General features: G+C 36.9%; 1 protein-coding gene across 1 annotated transcript in view; it reads left to right on the top strand.

Annotated features, from left to right (window-relative positions):
- The window catches only part of CNKSR1 (connector enhancer of kinase suppressor of Ras 1), a 181270-nt gene that overhangs the window by 130163 nt on the left and 32378 nt on the right, over window positions 1-18729 (top strand). The window contains exons 12-14 of the mRNA XM_053706965.1: window positions 4592-4704; window positions 17372-17393; window positions 17592-17764. Coding sequence (XP_053562940.1) covers window positions 4592-4704; window positions 17372-17393; window positions 17592-17764 — 308 coding nt within the window. The remainder of the gene's footprint in view (window positions 1-4591; window positions 4705-17371; window positions 17394-17591; window positions 17765-18729) is intronic.

Below are 18729 nucleotides of genomic sequence, written 5' to 3' on the forward strand. Positions count from 1 at the left end.
GTAATCATTTGAATGAAATATGTAGCATCAAAAAAGTGTTGAAAATATATATGGTGTAGGGACAATGTGATAAAACATTTGATTTGTCTCAATTCCAGTAATATAATATTGAATGATATGTAACAAACTGATTACAATATTTTACTACTGTTTTTTTTTAATAAACGATCAAATAAAACCAGTTGTTTTGAACCCTACTGTATTTTAAGAACTTTGAGCCTTCACATGGTTTCTCTTTATTGCTTTTTTTGGGCAACATGAACATTTTCTGCAACAATAGTTTCAGCTGTATCTTCTGGACTTTGCCAGGCAGTAGGCTTTTTAAACATTTTCCTTTGGCACTGTGACTGATTTACAGACATCCCAACTCTCCCTGAAGTTCAGGGAGTCTCCCTGATTGTAATAGCGTCTCCCTGATGCCAGCAAATGGAGTGCAATCTCCCTGAAACTCCAAGTACCATGATCCAACCTGGCCCAAATCCGGAAAAGTGTTTCTTTAAGGAATGCCGTTAGTTGCTGGGACGTTATAGAACCCTCAAAGCCTGCATCAGTAACCAAAAAGCCCCCACTGATTCTAATAAAATAAAACACAAATTCTACCTTATTTACTGCACGTAATTCAACTTCATATTCTAAAATATTTACGCAATCAACAAGCGTACGATCACTGGAAAATAGGTTTGTTGTATGTGGTTGTGCAATAAAGCTACTTTTTTTTTAATGTATCTTTAGTGGGAAGCTACTTTAATGATAATTCTCTATCTTATTTAGGGTTTCAAGGTGTCCAATATATAACTGGGAATTTGTAATATATTGGCTCATAATCCTAAACCAGGGATGGGGAACCTTGGCACTCCTGATGTTTCAGAACTACATTAGTCATGACGCTTAGGCACTTTGAAGTCCAGTTGAGCATCAAGGGAAATGTAGTTCTGAAACATCTGGAGGGCCAAGGTTCCCCTTCCCTTGCCCTAAACAATGCTTACCTGACTTCCTTCGCTTGCATATTCTTTCTGTTGTGGACAATCAATAATCATAAATGGGTGATAGGTTCCTTGCACAATGTACCTAGATAAATATAGCTGCACCTCATTGGCAAGGCCCACAGAAGACCTAAACAATCATCTGGGGTTGCCATGTTCAGGCTAGAATTGCCTGGTATTTTGTGGCTGGACTCTCCTCCTTAACTCTCATCCTGTTATACCCCAGGAAAGTTCTCCTCTGTGAAATTGAGCTAAAAGATGCTTCTTTCAAGTGGTGACTTGCCAAAGAACAAGCCACTGAGCCATTGTTCATTTCTGGTTGAGCACTTCTATAACTTTGGATATGACTAAGCATAAATGGGCCAGCAAGCGGAGTCACCGTTTAACCGGCCATTATAGTGCAAAAAGTATATGTTCTAATTCATTAGAGCATCCAATTTTAGCACTAGTGGCCCTGCAAGTCTGTGTTTAAGCCCTGCAAATGAAGCCAAAGAGAACAGCTGGTGACAAGAGGAAAATGCTAGTGACCCAACCAGCAGCAGCAATCTTACAAGGAGAGGTAGTTTTTTCTGTTAATTTTCCCATTAAAGTGTCATTTTAACACAATCTTTGTTCTTTCATGATTCAGATAGAGCATGCAATTTTAAACAACCTTCCAATTTACTTATATTATCAAATTTGCTTCTTTCTCTTGTATCCTTTGTTGAAGAAGCAGCAATGCAGTACTAGGAGGTAGCTGAACACACCGGGTGAGCCAATGACAAGAGGCTTCAATATGTGCTGCCAATAGTTGGCAGTTAACTCCCAGTAGTGCATTGCTGTTTTTGAGCCTATTATTTTCAACAAAGGATACCAAGAGAACAAAGCAAATGATATAATAGAAGTAAATTGTAAAGTTGTTTAAAATTGTATGCTCTATCTAAATCATAAAATAAATATTTTAGGTTTTATGTCCCTTTAAGGAGGGGTATATAAATAATGAATATTGTCTGAGTTTGTGAGCCAAGATCTAGATGGTGGTATATATGGGCTTAATTTATATTTCTTTGGCTAGCTAATAGGTTGTGACATATGTCGGCTATGGCCAACCTGCTTTTTGGCTAAATAAAATGCTTAAAGGGACATTCCATCAAAAAGCACAGATATTAATTACATATTTGAATAGAAACATTTTAACATTAACATATTTCTCTGCACATGCACGTGAAGTATATCTAGATATTCTCAGTGCACCGACATTTTAAATACTTCAGCTGCTCAGAACACAAGTGGGGCTTGTATGAGCAAGTGCTGTGTTTAAAATGCTGGTGCATGGTGCATACTTAAATACACTTTTGAAACAACTATAGCTGTTATTTGAAGCATTTTTGCTAATACATCTATATTACAAAAATGCTTCTATGCAAAACTGAAATGCATCCATGTGGATCCCAATTTTGGCTGTAATGTCCCTTTAATTTGTATAATTCCTTAATTTAGGTAACATAAATGCAGTGTATATGTTGATGATTCGTAGTGTTATATGCACACACATATACAGAAGATTACGCTTTGTGCCTTAAAATGGACAAAATTACAATACTGGAGAGGGGAATACAAAAGAGAACTCATAGATCTTATTCAGAATGATAAAATCATAAAAACAACCATCAAACTCAAATGCATTTAAAGTTTTTATATATGAGTAGGGCACGACTTCAAATAGCAATAAAATAGATATGGATGTTTAACAACAATATAGAATATATTGGAAAATGGTTTTATATTGCCATCTAGTGTCCAGTCTGTAAAAGACACGTAAATACAACTAGCCATTGTTGACAAAAAAATGTTTTCAAGTGAATAATACACATTTTGGGAAACCCACCAATGGATGTATAAAGTTAACATATGTTTTCTTACAATTACAAAATAATAGTAGATTTTATTGTCTCAAGAACCAAATTCACTTTGATAGCCATTATGTTTTAAAAGTGAGCTATAGCTTTACAACAGAAACATACTCCAACGTGCACAATTTTGTGAATCTCTTAGGGTAAATATGATCAAAACACCAATAGACAGACAAAAAGGCTATCTATATGTGTGTGCATGTGTATATCTATCTGTCTATCTTTATATATATATATATATATATATATATATATATATATATATATATATACTGTGTGTGTATGTATGTGTATGTGTATATATATATATATATATATATATATATATATATATATATATATATATATATATATATATATATAAAATAGATATGGCTGCAGCACTCCAAATTGCATTTTAAGGTTTTATTACAAGCAGTGAAATACAGGCGACGTTTCGGGCTTCTGCCCTTTCTCAAACCAACTTGGCTTGAGAAAGGGCAGAAGCCCGAAACGTCGCCTGTATTTCACTGCTTGTAATAAAACTTTAAACACACTATTTATTTTATGTGCCAGGGTGCTTTGCGTTTGTCAAAAATTGTACCATTTGAATATTAATTTTGAACCTTTTTTTATTTTTTAAAATGATCAATTGGGATATTTTGGAGTATAAGTTTATTTATTATAGCTAAATATATATCCAGACTAATTTAATCTATTCCAATAAACAACCAAGCATAAAAAAAGCAAAACCACGCTTTGAGAGCACAAGGGACATAAAACCCAATATTTCTTTTTCATAATTTAGATAGAGCATAAGATTTCACTTCTCTTGAAATTTGCTTAATTTTCTTTGTATCTGTTGTTGAAAGAGCAGCAATGCACTACTGGGAACTAGCTGAATACATTAGGTGAGCCAATAACAAGAGCATATACAGTATGTGCAGCTACCAATCAGTAGCTAGTCCCCTCTAGTTCATGTGAGCCCACCTAAGTTAACTTTTTAACAAAGGACACCATGAAAAAGAAGCAAAAAAGATAAGAGGTAAATTGGAAAGTTGTGTAAAATTGCAAGCTCTGTCTGAATTATGTAAGACACATTTTGGCTTTCACATCTCTTTAAAGTGAATCTGATTAATATAAACTTTGCTGGGGAAGTTTATTTTTGGAATTTCTGTTATTTTTAACATTTGACTAGGTGTTTAATCTCTGAATTTTATTAAATAAAATGTGTTTTTAATGTATAGGCTACAGGACATTGCTGCAGGAACTCCCTGCCCTCCATGCTGCAATACCATACAGACCAATATCTGGCACTATAAGCCCCAAAATCCACTTTTGCCAAATGCTGGGCATGTCATGATTGTTTATTTTGTTTTAGCTGTTTGCTTCTACTGAGCATGCTCAAAATATATAAAAATAAGCAACTTTAAATCTTAATTTCTTAGCAACGTCGGCTTGCTTTTCACCAAACGGCTAATGTACCATATAAATCCGTCTGCATGCCAAATCTCATAATGGTTGATTCATCTTTTTTTCTGTAGGTTTGGGTGATCGTTTTCAGGGTTAAAAGATATAGAAAAATATTTTTTTTTTTAGCACTTAATAATGTTTCTCCTGTCTACTAAGTCTCAAAGAAATAGACACTATACAAAGTTTGAAGCACCTAAAAACAGCATATAACACTAAACAGTCCAGTGAACTTAAACCTAATTCTGATTTGTGTCTTCATTACAGGAACTTCTGACCATTCGGGTTTAGAACAAGAAAACAACATCTCCAAAAGCCCAAATACTGGAAATAAATTTCATAGTCCAGACTCTAAAAACCATAAACAGAGAGGGAAAGAGGTAATATGTTACTTTAATTGACAGCAAGTGCCTGATTTAGAAGCTGCATACCAGGGCTTTTTTTGTGGTGGTACTCACCTCCGCCATGTCATAACAATCCAATACAGACAAACAGCGCAATACCTGGTGCAGGTGGTAGAGGGTCAATGCAAACACCTCTCAATGTAACCACAACAGCAGAAATCCACAGCACCAATTAAAAGAGGGATATTCTTGTCTTTTTTATTTTCTTAGCTTTCTGTTGTTGCTGTGTGCCTATATGCTTTTTGTAAGCTAAGAAAATAAAGAAGACAAGAATATCCCTCTTTTTATTGGTGCTGTGGATTTCTGCTGTTGTGGCCATCTCATAACAGGTATTATTTGTAATTATCATGTAAATACTTTAGTTTTCCTAAGAAGGGGCTGCAAAATATATCAATTATTGTAAATAATGTTGTCCCTTTGCTTTTCTCAAAGTTACTGAGCACAATATATCAATCAATAATCAATGAGTACTGGCACTTTTTTTTTTTTTTTAAATCAAAAAAGTACAGCTGCATACTATAATGCCAGCACTAAAAGTAACATTCCCCCTCTCTTTATTACCATACTTTAAGAGCGGTAGAATGATTGCATAGACAATTAGCACATTTAGGCAAGTATCTCCGCTTGCCTTTCCCCAGAATTACTGTTATCAATGCACCAGAGGATTCTGGGTAAGATATGCAAATTAGATATGCAATACCTCAGACTTTTTTGGTGTTGTGTTAAAACACAGCAATCCCCTATTGGGGTACGTGCAGCAGAAACAAAACCACTCCTGGACAGCTGTTTAGTGCTCATAAGTTCTCATCAGCAGAAGAAGCAAGCGGGGATACTTGTTTAGATGTGCTAATTGTCTATGCAATCATTTTATTGCTCTTACTTTTACAAAATGGAGGATTTTAATTTCATGCTTTTATCTCCACCATAACTTTAATGAATATTGCTTTTACCATATTTTTTTTTTCATACAGGTGGTGAGAGTCCACTAACCTTTACTCTTGATAATTACTCTATTCAACCACTAGGAGGAAGTAAAGATTCCCAAACCCCAAGAGCTCTTTAAAACCCCTCCCACCTAACACATACCTCAGTCTTTACTTTGCCTCCGCTGGAAGTTATCGAAGTATGGAGATGTGCATTTGATTCTTCAGAGAGAGGAGTTTTCATTCTATATTGAGGCCCAGTTTCCCCACACAGTACAGTGCTTGCCAGAAGGATGTATATGGGTATGGTTTATGATTCTTTTTTTACCTCATAGGAAATTTTTCATAAACCCTGTATAATTGGTTGCAGGGACTTTTCTTTTGCCTCCATTTATGGATCTACGATATACTCCTATTCCGTAACCTCTGCTGATATGTTTCAGTACTGTTTTGGCTGTCTGCTGCTTGATTTCTACTGGACGAGTGTCTGTTGTGAAGTATATTTTTATTCACATTTAGACACTTATGTAGCTATGTTTTGGGCACTTTGTAATTATTTATATATTTGCTAATATATATGGCCCTGGCAGTGTTCCTTTTCACTATTCCCTTGCTTTGCCAAATGCTATAACGGAACAGCCGGATTCTGTCCCTAAATCTACCCAAGAAACTGAATCTACTGAACACCTTTCTTCCATTATTAGGTGTGCTTATTCTAAATGAGCTGAAGTGCCTTCTCCAGCTCATTATGTGGCTCATGTTTAGATTTGGAAATGCAATAAGACCACTCCTGCCATAATTTTTTTTATCAAGGCTGCAGTTTCTGAAGCGTTGGCTCCCGCCTCAAACAAGCGTAAAAGGTCAGTACAGATTTTACCTTCTACAATTGCTATGCTCCCTGAGACCAGGGATACTGATTTGTCTTCAGATGTTGAAGTTTTTTTCTGATAAGAATTTCTCATCTGATGTTGAACCTGATATTTCATCTTTTTTTGTTTAAAGTTGAACATAATTGTTCTCTTTTAAAGGAGGTCTTAATTACTTTAGGGGTTAAAGATCCTAAAGTTTCTCATGATAAGAGTAATAGTTTTTTTTTGTTTTTTTTAAATATTTATTTATATCCAGCAGTTTACAGGAATGCAAAAAAGTAAAACAAGAAAACAGATCAAAATCTTTTCCAATTTGCACCACGCAGGGCCAAACCTCATCTGAAAAAACAATCAAACAATCATCCTGCGTACATGCTTACTAACAATTCAACGTGACTTCATAAATATGCACACTGCTGAGTTTTTTCTGTCGTTTTTTCCTCAAACCTAACAAAGTAACATAAACATAAAACAAAGAAGACACACAAAAAAAAAAAAAAAAAAAAGGGGAAACCTTTCTCCTCGCCCCCCCCAACCCCCCGTCCCCCGTCCCCTAGCCTCAAAAAAGATGTTGTCTCCAGAATTCGGGATATCTATCTGACAATATTAGCTGTAAAAAATCCGATGACTTACGGAAATGGCTTAATATCTGCAACTGAACCTCTCTAGGGTAAGCTAAAATTACTTTGTCCCATTTTTCTAGACAAATTTTTAATTTCTTTTCTTCAAATATTGCTGGATCAAATTGTTCCACCAATATTTGATACTGGATATTGCGTATGACCGAAGCTATACTAGGGACACCTTTATCCTTCCACATTCTTAAAATCATTTGTCTGACCAGAAGGATTACTGTATTAATCAGAGCTTTATTTTGAATCTGATCATGTACCAAAAAAAAGATATATAACGGATTAAGTATTATTCTAGCAGGCAAAAATCTGTTAAGCCAATATTCCACTTGTTTCCATAATTTAATAGCCTTTGGGCAAGCATAAAAAACATGAAATAAATCAGCAAAAGGAAACTTGCATCTATAGCAGGCCATATCACCTTTCCATTTACCCATTCTACTAGGTGTCAAATAGGCTCTATTCAAAAGCTTCAAATGAGATTCTCTCATTGCCATATTACTTGTTCTTTCTTACCCTATTAAAGCTTTCCTGAAAGTAGTCTAAATCAATCTCCGGAAAATCTAATTTCCAGATACTTAAAAGACTCTTTACCCTTGCCTCTGCCTCATTAAATGAGAGTAATCTATATATATGTGAAATAGAATGGTCGCCCCTAGAAAATCTGCTGATAATAGCATCTAATGGGCCCAGAGACCAGGTATCTCCCTCTAAGACTTTCAGGTTATCATAAAAGTGTCTGGTTTGTAAATATGCGAAAAAGGATTTCCTATCTAGATTGAATTCACTAGTTAGGGATTCAAAAGTTTTCATATGCTTAGAGGACAAATCCACCATCTGGATCACAAAATTCAAATTATTTGCTGACCATTTTCTAAAAGCAGAAGATGTACAGCCACTTTAAAAATCCGGATTTCCTCTGATAGGTACAAATTTAGATAGAGTATGTTTAATCTCTAGCAGCCTACAGATTTTATGCCATGCTATGATTACATTGTGGATGGTGTATTTTAGTGTCAAATTTCGTATCTTTGAGTGTTGAGAGAGATGTAGTAATGCTTTAAGGGAATAGGGGGACATTATATTTTCTTCTAACTCTAAACTAGTAACATAGTTGGCTGAGGTTAGCCAATGTAGGGCAATTCTAGCAAAACATACCAGGTTGTAATTTACCAGATTCGGGAAGGCAAATCCACCCATTTCTTTTGGATGCATTAATCTAGATAGTGCAATACACGGTTTTTTAGAGGCCCAAAGAAAACGAGAACAACCTGCATAGAATTTGTGAGTATCCGCCTTGCGTAAGAAAGTAGGGACACTCTGTATAACAAACAAGATTTTTGGAAGTATTCGCATTTTAATTAATGATATCCTTGCCGAGAGTGAAAGGGGCAATCTACTCCAATTCTGCATTTCGGTTAGACATTTCCTCCAGATATAAGAAAAGTTTATATCATACCATTCTTCAGGATTCTTAGAAAGATTTATTCCTAAATATTTGATATATTTATCTGTAAATTTGAAGGGATTATCTGAAAGGATATTCTTGTTTTTAATTATCCATAAAATCTCAGACTTGGAGAGATTGATTCTATACCCGGTAAATTTGCTAAACTCCGCTAAGACATCTACTAAGACTGGAATATTTTTGGCTGAATTCCTTATATAAAATAAGATATCATCAGCATATAATGATAATACCACCTTCTGTTGTCTTATCTTGAAACCCTCCAATATTTCTCTGCACTTTATAGCTAAGGGCTCAATAGCCAAGTTGAATAACAGCGGTGAGAGGGGGCACCCCTGTCTAGTACCTTTTGCATAGAGTTATAGGGGGAGAAAGAGTATTATTTATACTAAGATATGAGATAGGATTCTGATATAGCAGCGAAATATATGTATAAAAATGTCCTGAAAAAACAAATTTGTTTAAAGTTGTTAATAAATGATCCCATAGGACAGAGTCAAAAGCCTTTTCTGCATCAATCGTTAATATAGCAAAATCTTGCTTTATGTCTGACCCTGTCCTATGGGATGCTAATATATGTTCAATCAGCAACATAGCCTTTCTTATATTTTCTGTGCTGTTCTACCTGGTACAAATCCGGTTTGATCCGGATGAATAACCTCTCCTATAATCTCTTTGAGACGTGAGGCTAGTATATTCGCTAGTATTTTATAGTCGCTATTGAGAAGCGAAATTGGTCTATATGAATCTATTGAATTTGGATCCTTATCTTTCTTTAATATGAGTGTAATATTAGATGCAGAAAAAGTTTGGGATGGTTTAAGATGGAGTAGAAAGTAGTTATTAAATAGCTTTGTGAGAGTAGGGGTAATCTCCTCTGAAAGCACTTTATAGAATTCGATCGGTAATTGATCAGGGCCTGGAGCCTTCCCCTGAGTCGATTCTTTGATAGCCTTTAAAATCTCCTCTGCTGTAATCTCTTTATTCATTATATTCAGCTGATCTGCAGATATTTTAGGTGTCTTAACATCATGCCAGAAACAACTTTTCGCGTCCTGATTTACTTCTGCCAAAGAATAAAGTTTTTGAAAGAAGAGATAAAATTGCCTATTAATATCATTTGGAGTATTATATTTATGTCCCTCGACAGAGATTGACCCAATATAATTGTTTTTCCTCTTACGTTTGGAGATGTTTGCAAGCATTTTTGCTGTTTTTGGGGAAAAGTTACCATATATGGCTTTATTTTTAAGATCATCTTGTAACTGATTTTGAGTTAGAAATGTCTCTCTCTCTTTTTTTTTAATTTTTTTTTATTTATAAATTTTTATTGAATTATACAAGACATTGACAACCATAAAATAATATATATAGTTTACAATGATGAAAAATGGTTTGCTGTAAGTAAGATATCAAAATCAGTACGGTCTTCCAATGTCTATTGAAATCTTTTAGATCAATGCTTAAAGAACAAACGATATTTTCAGAGAGAAAGAAAAGTAGAAGGAAAGAAGAGTAGAAAGAGAGGTAGAAAGAAGGAAGAGGGGTGGGAAAGGGAGGTGGGGGAGGGGGTGGGAGGGGGGGAAGGGGATCTTCCCTGTTCTCTTATCCTGGTGTTATCAGCGTTCGTAGTGATCATCTCCCAGTAAAACTTTACATTATGGATAGTGTCAGCTCTTCCCGTTTTAAGGTATGCATTTTCCTCTAATAGGATTAATTCATGGGTCCGTAGTTTCCATTCTGTTATTGTAGGGATTACTACTGACTTCCAGTTCCTAGCTATAAGGGATTTCGCTCCATTAAGGCAAATTTGGAAAAGAAGTAATCTAATTTTACAGCCGTCCTTAGGCCTATCGTTAAATAATACAGAGGATGAAGTGAGTCTAAATGTAGGGTTCCACAACATTCCTAAAAGTCTTTCAATTGATGTCCAGAAGCCCCGTAATCTGGGACAAGACCACCAGATATGCAATAGTGTTCCAGCCTCCCCGCACCCCCTCCAGCAAAGGCAGGACGCTGTACCATAAATCTGTTGTAATCTCACTGGTGTGAGGTACCATCTTGACATGATTTTATAATTAATTTCTAAAATTGTGTAGAAGTGGATGATTTGTGTGTGAGTTCAAAAAGCCTAGTCCATTTGTCTGGGTGGATCTCATCTGCTAACTCTCTCTGCCAGCTTCTGGTGTATCCTGGTAATTCCCTATATAGTAGACCCTCAATTGTCTTCTTAGCTAAAGCTAATGAACCTCTCAAAGCTTTGCCCTGTTTACAAAGGCCCTCGAAACGTGTCAACGGTCTCTGAAAGGAAGATCTGTGAGGGGAGAGTCTTAGTAGATTCTGAAGTTGTCGGTATTTTAACCAATTGGTATAAACCCTTCCTAAAGTGTCCGCAAGGTCACATAATGGTCTTAACTTTCCCTGCTGCATTAAGTCTGCCATTGGGGAAGAATGGCCTAAGTCTGCAAAGCTTGTATTACTATGAGATGTGTATAGGTTCGCCAGCAGTTCTGTGTTTTGATAAATCGGAGACATGGGGGAGAAAGGGGTGGAGATTCCGGGGACCCGTTTAATGGTGTTATCCCAAGTTGAGAAGATGTGTCTGTAGAGTGGAGACATTCTGGCTCGGTTGGGTCTATACTTAGAAGGAAGCCAGCATAAGGGGCCTAACTCAGGTGACTGAAGGATATGGGAATCCAAAGGTATCCAAGCTTTATCCTCTTTCCTCGTGTGCCAATCTAGTATACGCTGCAGTACATTAGCTTGATAAAACCGTAGTATGTGTGGCATGCCTAGACCCCCATTTTGCCTAGATCTGTATAAAATGTTACGGGCTACCCTAGGTTTTTGCCTGTTCCATACAAACCTATTTAAGGCTGTCTGTAACTGGGTTAAGTAGGAGTTTGGTAAATTGATAGGGACTGTCTGTAGCACATATAGGATTCGTGGTAGGATAGTCATCTTGACTATCTGAATTCTCCCCCACCATGAGAAGGGTTTTTGTTGCCAAGTCTGGCAGTCTTTTTGGATGTTCTTGAGCAATGGGACATAGTTGGATTGGAAAACGGAGGCAAGTCTGGGTGTTAAGTTAATCCCTAGATACTTGATGTGTTGCTTCTGTAGCTGGTAAGGGCAGATCTGAGACAGGTCTGCAAATTTCTGCGGGTTCATATTGATGTTTAGGACGTTTGATTTTTGATTATTGATAAGGAATTGGGATAGCTTGCCAAATTTTTTGAACTCCTGCAGGAGAGGGGGTAATGAGCTGACGGGGTTAGTAAGGGTCAGAAGAATATCGTCTGCGTAAAGGCTAATTTTATAGTCATTGGGTCCTATGGTAACCCCCTTAATTGTCTGGTTTTGTCTAATATGCTGCGCTAAGGGTTCCATAGCCATGGAAAATAGCAAGGGCGAGAGTGGGCACCCTTGTCTAGTACCATTCTTAATGGGAAACGACTCCGAAATGACCCCGTTGACCTTTATTTTAGCAACAGGGTCACTATATAGACTAAAAATTCTCTTTATCATGAGGTCTCCCACCCCGAATCCTCTCAGTGCTGACTTAAGGTATGTCCGTCTCTCTCTCTTTTTTTGCCTTCTGATACACAGCCCAGTTATCCCTATCAGGGTTATCAATATAACTTATAAATTTATTTTTAAGATAATTTGTTAATTGTGATTCCCTCGCTCTTGTCTTCCTCTTCCTTTTCACCATGTATGCTTTGATTTCGCCTCTAAGAAAGGCCTTTGCGGCCTCCCAGAATATTTCTGTTCTGTTGAAATATTCCTTATTTAAACATACATATTCCCTCCATCTTTGAACCAACCAATTTCTAAACTGGATATTTGAGTATAGGAAGGAGGGAAAAAAGAATTTACCACATGAGCTCTCTCTTTTGTTTCCCAGCTGGATAGACAAAGAAATAATAGCATGATCCGATAAAATTATATTATTAATGTCTGTCTTAATTTCTAACTGTAAAAGCTTTTCAGTCACCAGAAACATGTCTATTCTTGAGAGTGTGTGAAATGTCTTGGATTCGCATGTAAACATTCTCTCATTGGGATGTTGAATTCTCCATATATCCCTAAGTTTAAGACCTTTCAGAAAAGAGGACAAAATCTTAGCCTCCTTCCTAGATCTATATGAACCACTAGTCCTTAATCTATCCAGCTGGGGAACACACACACTATTAAAATCTCCACCTATAATTAATTGAGAGTCAACTAAATTGATTAATTTTAAATATAACTCGTCCCAGAAATATGAACGACATTCATTTGGTGCATACAGGTTGCATAACGTATAACGACATTCTTTAATCTCTATTTCTAAGATCAGATATCTTCCGTCCACATCTCTATACTGTGAAATTAACTGAAAATCTAATTCCTTACTAAAAATACATGCCACTCCTCTCTTTCTATTTACTGCTGGGGTTGCAAATACCTCCCCAACCCATCCCATTCTTAATTGTTCTGCTTCCTGCAGGCTCAAATGAGTTTCCTGCAGGAAAACAATATCTGGTTTATAACTTTTCAAATGATGAAGTATTTTTTTCCTCTTAATAGGGGAGAAGAAGCCCCCCACGTTCCAGGAAAATAGATTAAGTAGATTACTCATCAGAGTAATAGTTTAAATTCAGTATTTAAGACTGTTGTTAATCTCCCTGAGGTTTTCCCTGTGCCTGATGCTGTCTCTGACATGATCTCTAAGTAATGGTCTAAGCCAGGTAATTTTTTTACTCCTGCATGGTTTAAAAAGTTATATCCTTTACCTGCTACTAATTTGAATTTATGAGAAACGGTTCTCAAGGTGGATGGGGCCATTTCTACTCTGTTAGAAGTACTACTATTCCTTTGGAAGACAACAGTTCTTTTAATGACCCTTTAGACAGAAAGTTAGAATCTTTTCATAGAAGGGCCTTTTTACATGCAGGTTATATTCTCAGACCAGCTATTACTATTGCTGATGTAGCTGCTGTTTTTACTTACTGGTTGTCTAGTGTTTCAGAGCAGTAGTCGGATGACTCTGCTAGTGCAAGTATATTGTGTTTGCTTCAGAGGGTCAATTCTTTTATTTGTGATGCTGTTTTGATATTATGAAGATTAATATCAAACACTTGTCTTTGGTAGTCCTTAGCTAGAGAGCCCTGCGGCTTAAATCTTGGTCTGCTGCTATGGTATCTTAATCTAAGTTATTGTCTCTTTCCTTTCAGGGAAAGAAGTTATTTAGTTCTGATTTAGATTCTATTGTTTCTACTGTTAATGTATGTAAAAGGGCTTTTCTTCTTCAAGACAGAAAGTCTAGAGTGAAATCCAAAGCTTCTAATAGTTTTCATTCCTTTTGTCAGAATAAGGAACAGAAAGCTGACTCCTCTGTTCAAAAGCAAGGTTCATTTGGTTCAGTCTGGAGACCTAATGGTAACTGGAACAAGTCAAAACAGGGTAAGAAATCTATCCCTACTACCAAAACTGCATGATTGCGCAGCCACCGATCCAGACTTTCTGGTAGGAGGCAGAGTAAGCATCTTTTCATCTTATACTACAGTCTGTTCCAGATCCCTGAGTTCGGCATATTGTTTATCAGGTATATCAAATAGGATTCAGAAAAAGGTCTCCCAGAGGAAGTTGTTTTTCTGTCCAATGTTCCAAGGAATCCTGCAAAAGCTCAAGTTTTTCTTCAGTCTGTCTCAGATCTGGAAGATATGGGAGTTATTGTTACAGTTCCTTTGCAGGAACAGGGTATTTGATTTTATTTGATTCTCTTTATTGATCCAAAGAAGGAAGACCTTGAAGACTGTTTCTAGATCTAAAGGCTCTGAACAGGTTTGTAAGGATTCCATCTTTCAGAATGGAAACTATCTGGACTATTCTGCCTTTTGTTTAGCAAATTCAGTTTACAATAGATTTAAGTCCAGAATTCAGTCCACAGTAGATTTAAAGGATGCTTACCTTCATGTTCCTATTCACAGAGATCATTTCCAGTTTCTAAGGTTTGCCTTTCTGGACAGGTATTTTCAGTTTGTTTCTCTTCCATTTGGTCTGGCTACAGCTTCATGAATATTCCCAAAGGTTCTGGGTGCCATTTTGTGTGTGATCAGGTCTCAGGGTATTGCTGTGTTTCCATGCAACATCTTGGTTCAAGCTCCATCTATTCCTTTACCAGTATCTCACACCAATCAACTATTTTCTTGGGTTTCCAAATAGATTCAGTATCCATGAGTATTTATCTAACAGAGCAGAGAAGGTTGAAATTGGTGTCAGCTTGTCTAAACATTCCGTCTCATTTCCTTCTAGGGCTTTGTGTAGGGAAGGCCTAGGTCTCATGATTGCAGCCTCAGATGATCCATTTGCTCAATTTCACATGATGCCTCTCCAGCTTTGTATGCTGTGTCAGTGGTGCAGGGACTATACTCAGCTTATCTTAAAGGATATTTTTGGATCCCAGTACAAGTCAGTCTCTAACTTGGTGGCAGGATCATCAGTTTATTGTTCAGGGGGCTTCTAATGCTCATCGTACCTGGACTGTGATTACTATAGATGCAAGCTGTTTGGGGGTCTCTGACAGCACAGGGAGTTTGGGATCCTCGGAAGGTGAGGTTACTAATCAATGTTCTAGAACTATTTTTAGGGCCCTTCAAGTTTGTCCTCTGTTGGAAAGGGAGTCTCATCTTCGTTTCCAGACAGACAATGTCACAGCAGTAGCTTATATCAACCATCAGGGGCAAACTCACAGTTAATTATTTTCTAGTCTCTGCAATTCATATTCCAGGTGTGAACAAGTGGGAGGCAGACTTTCTCAGTTGTCGATCTTTACATCCAGGGGAGTGGTCTCTTCACCGGGATGTGTTCAAACAGATTGGGGATCTTTGGGGTCTACCAGAAATTGATCTGATGGCCTCTCGTTTGAACAAAAAACTCCCAAGGTACTTTGCTAGGTCCAGGGATCCTAAGGCAGAGTTAGTGGATGCTCTGTAGTTTATTGTTCTTTTCAGCTTGTTTATCCATTTCCACCTCTGGTTCTTCTTCCCAGAGTGGTTTCCAAGATAAGTCTGTAATCCTGATTTCCCCAGTGCGGCATCCCAGGGTTTGGTATGCGGATCTGGTTCAGATGTCCAGTTGCCCTCCTTGGCCTCTTCGTCTGTGGTAAGACCTTCTCTCCCAAGGTCCATTTTTCCATCCGGATCTCAAGTCTCTGAACTTGATGGCATGGAAATTGAATGCTTAGTCCTTGGACATAGGGGTTTTTCTGATTCTGTGATTGAAACCCTGAATCAGGCTTGTAAGCCTGTAACCAGGAAAATCTGGCACAATATCTGGAAGGCATTTATTTCATGGTGTATAAATCATGTTTTTTCCTGGAATCTTTTCAGAATTTCTATGCTTCTTCAGTTTTTGCAGGATGGTCTAGATAAGGGCCTTTCTGACAGTTCTTTGAATGGGCAGATTTGTCTTTTTTTTTTTCCTAATGTCGTTTCTTCAGGCAAACATTAGCAGAGAGATTGTTGTTCGTTTTTGGTGTCGTAATCCTAAGAATGCTTCTGAAAGATCTTCGCATTATTTGGATGTTGTTAGGGCATTGAAATATTACATCGATGCTACAAAGGATTTTAGACAAACTTCCAGTTTGTTTATCCTTTTTTTTAACCCTGGTCCTAAGAATGGTCAGAAAGCTTCTGCTATTTCTTTAGCCTCTTGGTTAAAACTTTTTTAATTCACAAAGCTTATTTAGAGGCAGGTCAGCCTCCACCACAGTGGATTACTGCTCATTCTACTAGGTAAGTTACCACTTCTTTGTCTTTCAAGAATGAAGCTTCAGTTTATCAAATTCTACCATGTTTATGTTTTTGATTCTTCTACATCAGCCTTGATAGAAAAATGCTTTAGGCAGTTTAAATGAGGGTTTTGGATTTATTTTCTCAGTGAAAAAATGTTGTTTTTTTTTAAAATCCCTCCCTTTCTGTTATGTCATGGACTCCACAGCTTGTGTTTTAGTTCCCAAGAGTAAAGGATTGTGGACTCTTACCACCAGTATGAAACAAAACGTAATTTATGCTTAACTGATTAAAATAATTTCTTTCATGGTGGTAAGAGTCCACGAAACCCCACCCTTTTACTTTTTTGGGGGTTAGTTTTTTCTTCAGCACACCTTTTGTCCCTGCTACTATTATGGATCTTATGCTTTTTTTCTTACCTCACTTGCTTGGCTTTATGTTAGACTGAGGTATGTGTGAGGTGGGAGTGGTTTTATAAGGCGCTTGGGGTTTGGGAATCATTGCTTCCTCCTAGTGGTAGAGAAGAGTAATTCCCAACAGTAAAAGATCATGGACTCTCACCACCATGAAAGAAATCCATTTTTCAGGTAAGCATAAATGTTTTTAAGACTCATGAAATACCTTGTAATTATTTTTCTGTCTTCTAGTAAATTAACACACCAACCAAATGTGGCCACAATGCTGCAATTATTATTCAACGGTCAAACACCATCACTTGCCTTATTTGATGGAGCCAATATGGACTTGTTACTTGAGAAGACACCATGAATATCTTTCATTATATTAGCAAAAAATGCATGGTTTTGCAGTACCCTGCTGAGACTTATTAGGGACAGGAATGAGCTTCTTGTGAAAGCTAGTTTGTTGGCAATAGTACTTTAAACTGGGGTTTCTCAGAAAAGTATTCTTAAAATTATTTTGATATATTTAAGACAAATTCTTAAATTCTTTTCTTCTTTTTTTTTTTTTACAGACAGTAACCAGGAATCAGAAAGGTAAACAAGTCACTTTCAGTCCTGCCCATAACTCCGGGTGTCTTTTTGTAATTCTCTACCTTATCATTCACTAATCATTTTCTTCTGATAACCTAATCTCATCATTTGCTTCCTGTTTCTTGCACATTTCAAGCCTCACCTCTTCCTAAAAAACAGTAATCTCTTCTATAGGCCTTGTTTTCTGCTCTTGTTTTATAGGTGCTGTGACCAAGTTGAGTCGCCGACGAGTCTCCTGCAAAGACCTGGGGACTCCAGATTGTGATGGATGGCTGTGGAAAAGGAAAGAAAATGTAGGCTTCATGTCTCAGAAATGGAAACGCTGCTGGTGTGTTCTAAAGAAGGATCGACTATACTGGTACAATGTACCTCAGGTATGTGTGTTTATAGTAAAATAAAAATAAATCGCACTACTACTATTGATGCTGCTGCTGTTGCTACTATTAATACTACTACTACTTCTTCCATATATTGAATTAGTTTACAAAGTAGCACTATCTATTGTAGATAGTACCCTATTATAGGTGGTAGGATAGATACTCAAATATTAAAATCCTACTTTTTCAAGTGGATATTTTTCATGTGAACTCCTGTTCATGCCACGTACATTTTTAGTTAAAAACACAGTAACTTGCACAAACTAATATTTAACAAGCAGTTCAGCCCAATGGTTATAAGAATATGAAAAAAACCCAACTCAGCCATTCATGAACCTGTTCTTTATTTTTAAGCCAACACGGGCTGGGCCACTTTGCTGCAAAAACAACCAATTTACAGTGTTCCGAAACAGGTGTGGAGAACTTCATACCACTGCCTTGCACAGACCTTGTAATAGATTTTTGCTTCAGTTGAGCAAGAAGTTGAAATTGCCCATGTAGACTGAGTCTTCACTACTTGATAGGATCAGATGATGCAGAAAATAATCCACCTGTAAATGAAACACTTGCAAGATATCTCTGAAGCTGCATTTGATGGAAAACCAAATAAGAACAAGGGTCAGCAGCACATCAGCTTGTTTGGCTGAGTTAATATCTAACAGAAAAAAATGTTTTCATCATACAATTTCAGAGAGTTGCTTCTCATAATGGTCTAAAAGGAGTAGTCCTCAAGGTTTCCAAAACCAGAGGTAAATCCAGTGAAGATCCTAAAGTTCTATACATGGTATTAGAATCTAATGTCATGTAAGCAGAAGTATCCACACTTCTCATAATACCACTGGAATCCTTATTTGTGTAAAAATTGCACAATGAACCTGGGCCCAGGTGATTAACAGACCTTTGACTGCTCCAAAGAAACTATCCCTTTAATTTTTCTTTTGAACTACTCACCTCTGCTGGAA

The sequence above is a fragment of the Bombina bombina genome, chromosome 3, assembly GCF_027579735.1.
Source record: "Bombina bombina isolate aBomBom1 chromosome 3, aBomBom1.pri, whole genome shotgun sequence".
In the NCBI taxonomy this organism is placed as follows: domain Eukaryota; kingdom Metazoa; phylum Chordata; class Amphibia; order Anura; family Bombinatoridae; genus Bombina; species Bombina bombina.